General features: G+C 28.3%; 1 protein-coding gene across 11 annotated transcripts in view; it reads right to left on the reverse strand.

Annotated features, from left to right (window-relative positions):
* LOC129953738 (collagen alpha chain CG42342) overlaps positions 1-13,807 on the reverse strand; it is a 323,626-nt gene that overhangs the window by 4,399 nt on the left and 305,420 nt on the right. For 10 of the 11 annotated variants that reach the window (XR_008782580.1, XM_056067150.1, XM_056067146.1 and 7 more), the window contains one exon: positions 9,386-9,448. Coding sequence is in view for 10 of the 11 variants with exons in the window: in XM_056067150.1 (XP_055923125.1) it covers positions 9,386-9,448 (63 nt within the window). In the remaining variant the exon portion in view is untranslated. Of the gene's footprint in view, positions 1-7,851; positions 9,253-9,385; positions 9,449-13,807 lie in introns of those variants that run through there. The other variant, XM_056067151.1, reaches the window with a different exon arrangement.

Raw genomic sequence — 13,807 nt, forward strand, 5'->3', positions numbered from 1 at the left:
ATTACAGACCTCATAGGGTTGATATAAATCATAATTGTAATCTTTGCAACCTTAATCGAATCGAAAACGTTTATCAATTCCTAGAAAGATGTCCAATACTCAAAGAAATTCGACGTTTATACTTTAGGAAAAGCTTTCTTTCTACAGAAGAGAGTTACTCAATTCTAAATGGTGAATGTGGTTGGAAAGTTCGTATCCGGTTTGTTACTGAAGCTATCGCTTACAGAAATACTTATGTTTATTTCTTTTAGAATCAATCTATTATTTTGTTTTAGCTAAACTAAAAGCTTTAAGTTAATGTTGAATCCCTTAATCTTCCATCACTGTTTAATCAATTAATTTATCAATCTTTTAAAGTTACGAGTAAATACACTAGTTTAAATTTGTTCCTTTTTGTTTTTAAATTTAACTTTTGCAATATATTTACATTACCTTCTATTAGTTTTATTTAGAACTGATAAAAATAAAATCTTAAACTCTAATGGCTGAAACACAAACACGCTTCAGGTTCGGCTTCGCCTGACGTTTACGAGTTTAGCCATAGGAATTCAATGCATGCTATCACAATGAAGCTTTGCCATCACGTTCCGTTTGACAATCGTAAGGAAAAGAACGTAATACAACGTAATGTGACTCCAAACGGAAGCTCTAGTTCATGGCTGAATCACAAACACGCTTCAGCTTCGGCTTCGCCTGACGTTTACGAGTTCAGCCATAGGAATTCAATGCATGCTATCACAATGAAGCTTCGACCTCACGTTTCGTTTGACAATCGTAAGGAAAAGAACGTAATGTAACGTAATGTGACTCCAAACGGAAGCTCTAGTTCAATTATCTGAACATTTGCTTTGTCTGACAGGTCATCAGCTGTAAAAAAATGTCAACAAACAAAATATTTGCTCTTTGGAGGGATGAAATAATAGAAATGTCTTTCAAAGCAACCTCGAAGCAAGGCCACCGCAGACGAAGCCGAAGCTGAAGCGTGTTTGTGATTATTTTGTTAAAATATGTCTATGCTACCTGGCAAAATTATATTTAATGTTAAATACTCTACACTTTTTCATTTTCAATTGTCTTGCTGTGTTTAAAATTTATAAATGTAAATTTTAATGTAATAATTTTAGATATAATCGGCAGACGGCTTTTAAGCCATGCTCGTTAATCTTTTGTACTTTATATGTTAAAAAAATAAAGATAATTGGGGTCACACATTTAGATGAGTTTTTACTCAACCATTAAAAATGTTCTCTAATGTTTTGTAAAGAATGCTAACAAAATTTAATAATTGCTAAAATGACAACTTTAGTTATCAAATTATGTAGAACACTTTTGTCCAGCAAATTATGGTGCAACTATTTAATTTGGATGACTCATATGAAAGCATTCCAAGATTCGAACACTTGTCTAAATATGCTATATTTAGGAGCTAAAATACAATAGCTTAGATGGTTTTTGGTACATTTCGTGCAGAAATGTAGGAAATTGTTTTGAAACGTTGCTTTTTTTCAAAAACAAAACACACTTTTCTTGTTTTCATTTCTATTAATGTGAAGAACGCTGAAAAAAAAGGTTTGGTTCTTGAATTTAATGAAATAGGTGTATTTAAGAACATAATTTATCTAAAAAAAAATAAATTAAAAAAAAGTTAGGTAAGTAAACAAATAAGTTGTGAAGAAAAGTTTTGTACCCGTTACAAATTGCACGTTTCAAAGCTTTTATATCAATAGATATGAAACGTTTATTATGTTTTTCACTTAGCCATTAATTTAAAAAAAGTGTCACTTGATTTTTTGGGACATTTGTATTATTGAAATTCATATTTGAATCTAAGTTCTAGAGCATGCAAAGCAAATTCACTTCAAAAGTAGATTTATTTAATTTTTTAAGATCTTTTGTATTCAACAGAAAACCAATTTTGAAAGAAATGAAATGCACGACTGGGTCGCAAGAACTTGATAATTTCTTCCAAAAAGTCTGTTAAAAAATATTGCCTATATTTTAAGATTTAAAAATGTACCTCCAAGATAAATTCTTCTCAAAAATTCAAATGCCAGTTTATTTGTCAAAAAATCTAGATTAACCTATTTTTTCGAAAATCATTTTAAATTTTGTCTTAAAAATATTTTTGGTATAAGCACTAAATAAAGAGCTTATAAATATATGAACATTTTACATTCAAATTTCGTAAAAAATGTTGTCCCCTTTTTGAGATATCGAGTTTTGCAAACAAAATTAGTATTTTATTAAAAACTAAAAAAATACATTTTTGATCATAAAAATCATAATCAATTTGATCATTGACAAGAGCTTGCACAGAAAGAGAAGAATTTTGAAATCGTTCCATTAGTTCTTGGGAAAACTTAAAAACAAAATAAAGATTTTTTTGAGGTGTACCCTCCTGTAGCAATACGAAAATATTTTTTTCTTGTAGTAAGAAGCCAAATTAAGAACACACAATTTTGAGAAAGTTTTAGAAAATAAAATATGTTTGAACCAAAAAATTTTTGTGGGGACTGCTGTTATTTTTTGTATTATAAAAAATTATAAAACTCCCTACACTAATCAGCTAAAAATCTTAATAATTTCAATCAGAACGATTGTTTGGACTGTAGGGGCCAGGAAAGACAGACAGACGGACGAAATAGAGGTACCCACTTTTTTTGAATTCTCTACCGTCATAATGTCATATTTGATTAAAAACTCTAGTTTGAAATTGTTTACTTATGCAAAACTTGCTACATAATATAAACATAGTTCCTATAATATGTTCCTATGCAGTACAAATTACTTCAATAATCACTATTTCTGTGTCAAAAAAATGTAATAATAAAATTAAAGGCTAGTTTAAGGAATTCAAAGGCAACTTAATATAAAATTGATGATCTCTTATTCAAGGTTTCTTCTTAAGAACCTAAATATTTGCTCTTTTTCTTAGAACAAATTTTATGAAAATAATTTAAAGCATGACTAAAGTTTTTTCAAGTTCTAAATTGAGCGTAAATCACAATTTGAGTTGTTTTTGACACCACTTTTTTGTGAATGTCGTTAAATCACTAATAAATCTTTAAATTAAATCTTTACTTACACAACTTAACTGTATAAGCTTTTTGGCTCATATGACCCCCCCTGGATCGTCAATTGGTCAAAAGTTGGTGAATTTGTGCAGTGTTTTTGGAATAGGACTGAATATCCGATTCATATTATGTTCCTGGTCCAATCTTCAGTCAAAAGTAGTTTCTTTCCAAAAAACATCATCCGATTTTAGGAACCAACAAACAAAAGTTTACAGGATTTTGAAAACTGTGAAAATACAAAAAAATGGTGCAAAGAATTGGGCGTATGAACAAATTTTCAAGATAGTTGTTATTGCCTGCTTCATCATGCTTCCCATTTTTTACTTGCGACATATAGGAACTATATGGCAAGTTTTGCATTCGTGCAAAATTTCGAACTCGAGATTTTAATCAAACATCATATTACGATGGTAGACAAGTCGAAAAAAGTGGGTCCCGCGATTCCGTCCGGTCGGTTTTGCCTGTCTGTCCACGCTCCTACAGCCTAAACCATTGGGTCGATTGAGTTCAAACTTGGAAGTTAAGGTTTTTAGCAGATTCGCGTTAGGCGTTTTTTTCATTTTTTTTTTAAGATCAAAACTAACAGTGGCCACCATACAATTTTTTTGGTCAAAAAACGAAAATTCGAATTTTCTCAAAAACAAACCGATAGATTTTCTTTAAATTTTCTCTAAAATTTTATTTTTAAACTTGGCTTCTTTTAATAAGAAAAACAAATTTTTGTATTGCTCAGGAAAGGTACCGCTCATAGAACCGTTATTTTGTTTTTTAATTTTCTCACCAATTTATAAACCGATTTCAATAATTTTTTTTCTGAATAAGCTCTTATATTGCTTTAACAATATTTGATTATCAAAAGTGCAATTTTTTATTGTTTGGATTTTTAAAAAAATATTGAATTTTATTTTTTCAAAATTCGATATGTCAAAAACGTTTCAACATTTTTTTACGAAATTCAAACGTATAGCGTATAATTACAATCTCTAAGCAACTGCGTACCAAAAATATTTTTAGAACAAAATTGGAAAATTTTATATATAAAAAATTAATTTAAAAAAAAACCGCTCTAACGATTTTCTAAAAAAAAATTTGAAAAATCAAATGTTTTTTTATTTATAAAGTGGCATTTAAATTTTTGAAGACAAACTTATTTTTCGGGCGAAATTTCGAATCTTAAAATAGTTTTTTTTTTAATATTTTAACTGTGCATGAGCCCGAAAGAGCGCATTATTTTAGTCAAATTGTAATTACATTCCTAGCTTTTATCTAAATTAGTGCATTTGGTACATATTTATGTATTTTTATAACTAAAATTATTTTAAATACCAACGATATGGCCGCCTATGTAGCGAAACTGTATCGTATATGATATACCTATTTAATCAACAATCTATTTTAAAGTGTCTATCAAGAAGTAATATCTTGGTAACTTTGTATATGTGATTTTAAAATATTATTCTTTACGAATAAGGTTCTTTCACACATGATTTACTTGCCTTCGCCTATATAAAAGAATAAATAATTAGTAAAAGTTAAAGAAACGGGCCAGAAAGAGTATATGTATTTTCTATTAGAATCACTTTTTCAACGTATACACATTAACCTATTTATAAAGGTATTACGGACAACTTCTACAACTACTGCTTACGTGTCACTTCATAACTAAAATCCAAAACGCACAAAAGCCTGGCTGTAAACAACACATGAATAGCAATTTCTTGTATACCTGTTCCTATCCTGGTTATTTTTTTTAAACTTTAACAAAATAAATAAACTGAACGTACAAATTCCATGTTTGCACTGAATACTTGTAGTAAATAAGTAATGTAGTATATACCTTTTAGCTACCAATAACATTCCTTCATTATCATCATAAACATGTCCTTATCTATCTATCTGCATAAAGCTAAGAACGCCAATGAACTATTCTTTATTCGTTTTAGACATCGACCTGCTACCTAACTACACAACCAATAGGCGATCGCTTTACATTTAAACATTCATGGTCTGCCTCTTTCTTATCTTATTTATTTTCCATCCTGGTTCTTCTAATATGAAATTACAATAAAGCTATCTAAAGGAAAAAAGCTTTTAAGGAACAAGTTGAATCTATATGAAATGCATTGTAGCTTTGTAGGTAATAGAAACCATTTTTCATATACAAAGATCGTACACAAGTAAAACAAGACTTATGAATGTAAATAAAAACAAATATCGGTAAAAGATCCTAAACAGCTGACGTAAGCATGCAAAAGTTTGTTTCATCCCCTTATTAGATACAATATTAAGCCATTTTTTTTATATAAAATATAATGAAGGAAATTGTGTAGACTTTTTGGGTCGAAAATTAATTATCTCCCTTTTTCTGCTGTCTGCTTATGGGAATGGAAATACTATTTTTCTCTCGCTCACGCTGAATTTCTCCACTTTCGATACTAACGCCACGCCAACGACTCTGCATCTGGTCGCCCTAAAAGTTTCTGCTCATGAGAGTACTATGGTTTTCATTATGTACAATTGTACATATTGGCATTTATATCTTTGAAGACAAACTTATTTTACAGGTATATTTTTAAATCTTATATAAGTACTTTTTTAAACATACTCTTAGCCTACAGGAGCAAGTTCGTGCGACCCAGTCGTGCATTTTATTTTATATGTATTTTATAAGTTTTTCGAAAATTTTGTTTTTAATTGTATAATAAGTTCCCTGTCATCTGTCAAGAAAATTGTCTTCTAATATTTGCATAAAATTAACCAACCGTATAAACGGACAATTTTCACTTGATAGGAAGTTGGCAATCGTTACCTATGTCATTGGAAGACTTTTGACAGTTCGGCCAATATTGGAAGGTCTTCCAATTGTGTACCCTTAGTTTTAGTCTTAAAACACATTGGACAGATTCAGAAAACATAAGGGATTATATTTGCAGTCAACTGCATTCTTTGATCGTAAATATTGACCAAGACAACTAATTATTGAATTTTTGAAAACAAGTGTCATACATTTCTTGGCTAACTTTCTAGTTAACTTTTCAATAAAGTTGCATCAATTGGAAGCCAATTTTTTGGGAGCTGGCCAATCAGATACAAGAAATTTTCAAATTCTTTAAGTCGTCTAAACCTGCCCATTGCCATACTTGTCTTTATCAGTAAAACCATTGTTTAAAATGTTTGAAAAAATTATAATTGTGAGATATACACAGGTGTTAAATACATCTGAGAATTGCTGATAGTTTATTTACTGTAATACAAAATAAATATTGCGCAAACGTAATCTCACTGGCATATTTGACAATATTGTAATATCTGAAAAATGTGTGAATACAGATCTCCCACAAAAATTGATTTAAGGAGTGCGGTATTGCTGCCAAATTTTCATTTAATTTTTATTAGTATTAGTGCAAAGAGGAGTAAATCTGCCGACAAAAAGAAATCAATTTATTTTGTCCTATGGAATACTAAAATAAGGGAAGTTAGCTTTTTGGACAGATCTAAAATAAATTAAATTATTTTACCCATGGAAAACCCCATTAGTCTAAGAAAACATTTTTTAATAAAATGAATTCTGATATTGATTTTTGCAGTCTAAATATTGACAATTCTCAGAGCATATTTGACGAGTAATTTTTGAGAGAGATTAATGGAGAATTTTTTTAAATGGTACATATGCCATTATCAATGGAAAACAATATTATCCAAATTATCACTAAATTATTTTATTATCTCTTAAGTGACCCCAACCCAAAAAAAATTCTAAAGGTGTTTAACCTTTAAAAATGAATATGAATTTTTTCTTTAAAAAACTACTAACTAAGACTGCAAATTTTAACTATGCTAGTAAATTTTTAAAGTGTTCATCGTCGCATTTTAGTAATGGCGTAGTTTTTACATGTCAAATGCTGATATCTCCAAAATGAAAATTCTAATTGAAGCACCCTTTTACTTTGTGAAAATGTACCTACAACAATTAAAATTCATAAATTTCTCCTGATATCGGCACATTTATTCTTGGATTCTCGTCTTTACCAATTTATAAAACATTCTTACATATTTTCTTATGCTCTAAAACGTTTTTTTGAATTAGGATTTAATTTTGTTTTTGTTTACTTTTTTAAATTTTCGTTTTAAATTAATGTTTTAGCTTGATTTAATTTTCAGCTCATAGACTACATTCTTTTTTTCTTTTCTTAATTCACAAACACACATTTTTGTTTAGCTTCATGATATACGCTTTATAATACTTTTATTTCTTTCAAAATATGAAAACGCATTTAAAACAAATGATTTTCGTTATGTTTTTTGTTTGTTTGTTTTGTTTTTGTTTATAAAAAAAATGAAATTATGATTTCATATTATAATATTTTTTTTAATAACGTCACTAATATTTATAATTTTATTATTTTATATACAAATTGTTTGCGATAAAATAAAATTTAAACAAACAATATTATTTAAAAGAACGAAGGTATATTTTAAATTCATGTATATAATAATTTTATATATATGTAAAAATAAAAATAAAAATTATTATAATATTCAATACACTCTGCGGAAATGCAAAATTTATATATATATAATTATTTATAATGATAAAAAGAGTTAGTAAATTTAATATTAATTTTACAATGTTATGTTACAAAAATACTTTTAATTTTTTGTTTGTTAGTTTAATTATAATATATATATATATGGGAATTTATTTATTTTAATTGATCTCAATTGGAATTTATGTTTAAGGTTAGTAATTGAAATTAGTATATTTTTATTATCTAATTGATAAAAAGTATAATTGAATGTTTGTTTTTGTATTAATAGTGATTTGGATTTTCAAAAAAGTAACACATTATATTTAATTGAAAAAGGACAATTTTGCTTCTTTTTTAAATATAATAATTGATAATGGAGATGGAAAAAGTCAGTTATTTTATTTTAAAAGGGATTTTTTTTTAAATTTAGTATATTATTTGATATGAAACCAATAAGAAGTACATATATTTATATTTCATACGCATGTAAATATGTCTTTTGTTTATAGTTTTTATAATTTGTTTGTTTGTTATTTTTATAGTTTAACCTAGCTAAATATGCAATGATCAATGGAAGAGTTTATTCCAATTTGTAGAAAAATTGTACTACATTAATTTATTAATTATTTTATTTTTTATTTTGTTAAAAAGCTTTTGTATAATCAATTTATACAAAGCGTATGGACGGTACAAAAACTGCTTCCACGAAACAAATGCTGTTTTAATTTTATTTCATTGATTTTTCTTATTAATTTATATATTTTTTGTGTTTTGTTAAAAAATCTATGACGGAAAAAATAAAAACAAAATAATTGGGCAGGCAAAATGACAAATTAAAATATTGGGTAGGTAGCGAAATTAGTACGTCACGTCGTGGGAAAAAACAACAAACAATGCGCCTAAAAATATACTTGTTCACTTGTAAATTCTTTAATGCGATATGGATTGTTGTTGAACTTGAATTCGGATTTAATTGTCGATATTTGTTTTGCTTTAAACATTTTGTTAAGTAGGGTATACGTTTAGGTGTTAAGGAATGTAAATATTTATATAGGAATAAGGTTAGATTGAAAGCGATATTATGTATGAATGTAAGTATTGTGTCTTTATAAAAAATATGGGATAATAATGTATGATTTAAAAAATGTATATGAATAACTATTTGCAATGGACGAAATGTATTTAATTTTCATATTTACTTTTTATTGTATAGAAATTTATTTAGATTTTTGTGATGTTTGTTTTTACAATTTCAGCGTTTTTATTTTTATTTTCAATTTAAATATTTATATTTAAAATTTACAACAATTATTTATTTATATATTTTTATAATTATAGATTATAGTAGGGAAAAAGCGTGCATTGAATGAAATATTTACAACCATGGAAAACTAAAATTCTCGAAACTGAAAAGATTTTATTTGGAAAACATAAAAAGAAAAGAATTTTATTTATTTTTGGCGGGAAAATTTGCTGAAATGTTTTGTTTTTCATATAGCAACAACAAATAACTTGTTTGTGCAGTATACAGTGGTAGCGTATAAAGGTTGCAGCCCATTAACATTTTTGCCGGATAATTTTATTTTTCGTTTTATTAAGTTTTGTTTTTATTTTTGTCAGCGTAAAGTGTTTGGTTAATAAGCCCACACCTGTTAGAAATAAAAATTACACTGATTAGTTACGAAAACGACAGTGAATGTAGAGTTAAGTAGAATAAGCCAGAGTATAAAGCTACATAGCCCCTAAAAACCAAGACAAAATTAAGTTGAAAAAAGTACTCACCGGATGTCCAGGTTTTCCCGCAGGACCAAACGATCCAGAATCTCCACGCATTCCCATTGGACCCTAATTAAGTTCATCAATCGATAAATTAATAAACATCATGATTCGTCAAAAAATAAAATCAAAAGCAGAAAACATATTGATGCATACAGTGTTGGCCAAAACAAAAGCAATTTAATTTCCTCGATTATTAAATATTTAAAAAAAAAAACAAATTTAGGATTCAATGATTGTATATTTTATTTTTAAAATTTAAATTGACATTTACAATTTCTAATGAAAAATAAAATAAAATTGTTTTTGTAATAGTTCATTAAATATAGGACAATAAGTTCAATATTATGCGGGTCAAATCAAAAGCAACTTTTGAAAAATACGTATATATTTTTTGTTTTACTTTAATATTGATGGTAATTGGTAGCAAACCCCTGGTTTTTAATAACTTCAGCACATCTTCGAGTCATAAAGTTAATTAAATTGCTTATAATTAGGGCAACCAAAAAAATGTTCGAGCATATTTTTTTTTAACATCACTGTTAACCCGAGACTGTGATAGAAATGGGTTTCATTGAAATCTTCGTCTTTTAATCGTCATCTATTAGGGCTTAGTTTTGCATATTTTACTGAAAATATGCATACAGCCCTATTCTGCTATTCATGGGGTCAATGGCGGATCCAGGGGGAGGGGGTCGTAGGGGTCATGACCCCCCCTGGGAGATAATTTTTTGCTATTTCGTAGGAATTCCCTTCAATTCAAAACTAATTATTAGCGTTAATGAATATGACCGCCATTATATTTTGAAATATTTATTTTTTTTATAGTAAAACAATATTTGTATTTTACTTCCTTGAACTTTGTTGCCAAAAGTACTACTTTTAACTTTTAACTTTAACATAATATAAATCGGAAATTAAGCATAATTCATGAATTTTTGACCAACTGGCGATCCAGGGGGGGTCATATGAGCCATAAAGCTTATACAGTTAAGTTGTATAAGTAAAGATTTCATCTATAGTTTCATTATATTAGTAATTTAACGACATTCGCCAAAAAGTGGTTTGCTGTCCAAAACAACTAAAATTTTAGTTTTTAGAATTTGAAAAAAAACTATAGTAATGCTTTTAATTATTTTAATGAAATTTATTTCTTAGAAAAAGAGCAACTATTCAGTTCTTAAGAAGAAACCTTGAATAAAAGATCATCAATTTTATATTAAGTTACCTTTAAATTCCTTAAACTAGCCTTCAATTTTATTATTAAATTTTGTTGACACACATAAATAGTGAGTATTGAAGTGATTTTACTTTCGACATATAGGAACTATATGGTATGTTTTGCATTAGTAAACAATTTCGAACTAGAGCTTTTAATCAAATATGACATTACGACGGTAGAGAAGTCGAAAGAGGTGGGTACCCCTATTCTGTTCATCTGTATATCTTTCCTGGCTCCTATACAGTCCAAACAGTTAATTTTAAAGCGAATAGCGTAAGGCGTTTTTTCATTTTATTAATACGAAAACTAACAGCAATCCCTAAACAAATTTGTTGGTTAAAACATGTGATTTTTCTAAAAATTTCTCTAAATTTTGTGTTCTTTGTTTAGGTTTTTTCTACAAGAAAAACATATTTTGGTATTACTTCACAAGGGTACCCCTCAAAAACCTTAATTTTGTTTTTAAGTTTTCTCAAGAGCTAATGGAACGATTTCAACTATATTCTTTTTCTATGCAAGCTCTTTTTGATGATCAAAAAAAAAAAATTTTGTTAACAAAACTCGATATCTCAGAACAACATTTGTTGACGACATTTTTAAATATATCAAAAATATTTTTAAGACAAAATTTCAAATTTAAATGATTTTCTAGATTTTTTGACAAATAAAACGGTATTTAAATTTTTGAAAAAAACTTATTTTGCAGATACATTTTTAAATCTTAAAATTTAGGAAATATTTTTAAACAGACTTTTTGGAAAATATTACCAAGTTCTAGTGACCCAGCCGTGCATTTTATTTATTTCAAAATTGGTTTTCTGCTGAATACAAAAGATCTTAAAAACTTAAATGAATCTACTTTTGAAGTAAATTTGCATTGGATGCTCTAGAACTAATATTTAAGCACAATTTTCAATAATATAAATGTCCCAAAAACAGCAAAAGTGACACTAATGTTAAATTAATGACATATATCTATCTATTGAAATACAAACTTTGAATCTCTTGAGTTTTGAAGTGAAAAGATATTCTGAAACGTGTAATTTGTGAGTGCAACACAAACGTTTCTTCCCAACTTATTTTTTTAAATTTAATTTTTTAGAGGAAATGTACTTAAAAGCACCTATTTCCTCAAATTCAAGAACCAAACATTTTTTTCTCTAAAATTTTTAAGTTTTGTTGACTCCTCGACGAATAGTTATACTTGCACACATTATATTATTTAAATTTTGTTAGCCCCCTTTACAAAACATTAAAAAACATTTTTAAACGGTGAGTAAAAACTCATCTAAGCGTATGACCCCCCCCTCCTGATGAAAAGTCTGGATCCGCCCTTGCATCTTGTGGAATTTTACTTCACTTCATTTGAAGTGAATCTGTGTATGTCGGTAACGTCGGTAATACTGCGCGGTATATTTCTATTTACGTGAAAGTGAATGCAGCAGATTTTTCATTTGATGTCTGCTTTGTTAATTTTTGTAAGCAAAATGTAAGTGAAAACTAATTTATTGCTAAATTTAGAATATTTGTTTTATAAAGAAAAGAATATTAACATTTTTAGGGAAAGGAATACACTTTTTAACATTTCTCCGAAGCTCTCTGTTTAAGGATTGTCTTATTCCTCTGCTTACAATTGGAATACAAAATCCAATACTGCCAATTTCCAAAAATTAAACAAATTATTCTGTTTAGGTGGATTGATTAAACTTAATTTTTGTATGAGTCAAAACAATTTATCCATATTCCCAAGATTTTTCCATGAACATCTGTTTATTTGAATGTCAAATTTGGTTTGGGATAATGTAGTTCAACCGATTGATAGCAGAACGCAGAGGCAGTGAGAAAGGGAATCCAATTGGTGAATCGAATATACGATCCACGTGAATAGCAGAATAGGGCTGCAATGATTGCATATTTTTATTTTTTTTCTAAAGGCAAGCAATAAAAACAAAGCATTTATAAGAACGAAGAATGAAACGTAACAACTTGTTTGCAAAATCGAGTAATTCAAAACATACAGAGTTTGAAAGGTGTGGTGCTTTGGTGGGGCAGATATACCCTTTTTCAAAATTCGCAATGAAAGTATTCGTTCTTTTTTGGAAAAATACACCGAACACAAAATTCCTTCGCTAAAAAAAAGAACACAATTTGTACAAAAAACAATCGATGCAATCAAAAGCAAAATAATAAATCGATTTTTTTGGGTTTCAACGTGTGAGACAACAGACGCAGAAAACAAATATGTTGCAAATGTTATCATTGAGATTTTGGATCCAGATGAGACGTTCGCTAAAGAAACATTTGTTTTAAATGTAGTCCAACTGGAAATGACAAATCATTCAACCATCATTGCCCGGCTCTTCGATGATTCGGTTAGAATTCTAGGTGAAGTTTAACAAAGACTCGATCTTACTTAAAAAGTAAGAAGCTGCTCCGTATATGGTGAAAGCGGCACATCTATTGAAGTTTTCTACCCAAAAATAATACATTTTACATGCCTCGCACGCATTGTCTTCACCAAGTATGTGAAAAAATTAGAATTGAATTTTCCGACATTGACCGCTTTATAGGAAATGGAAAAAGTGTTTTTAAAAGTGTTTTTTTCGCGTTTCTTATAAACGCCTTTTACATTTCGAGCACGACCAACACCAATGAATGACCGAATATTCGTCGATTTTGACATTTCCTTCACGTGAGAGTTTTTAATTGGTCGCGAATGAAGTTTCACTTTGACAGCCACAGCCGAACACCATTTACCACCGAAACCAAAACAAGAATGATTTTTAGGTTAACTACGCGCGATTATTTTATTCATTGCTAGTGTAGATAATGTGGAACGCGAATAAAGTTTGGCAGTTAACATACATTTTTTTCTTAAATTTGTTAATATATGATATTGAAAAGTTAAAGTATGCATCATAAATCAAATAGAAACTATATTGCTATCGTTAAGTTAACAATTTGTGTGGAAATATGTCTTCAAACGTATATAAACTCACATTTTGTAATTCGTTCGTCGTTCGTTGGTTGCGCTAATGTAAAACTGCTTTATTCAGCATATTTTGAGGGCATGTATTTGATTTTTAAGGGTATATTAAAAGCGCTTAAAACAAGTTTTTGAGGGCATATTTTGGGTTGCCTTACTTATAATGCTTTTTGAGATACTTTTCCAAGCCAATTTAATTTGATCAAACAGATCGTTTTTA

Source organism: Eupeodes corollae, chromosome 1 (assembly GCF_945859685.1).
Source record: "Eupeodes corollae chromosome 1, idEupCoro1.1, whole genome shotgun sequence".
Lineage (NCBI taxonomy): Eukaryota > Metazoa > Arthropoda > Insecta > Diptera > Syrphidae > Eupeodes > Eupeodes corollae.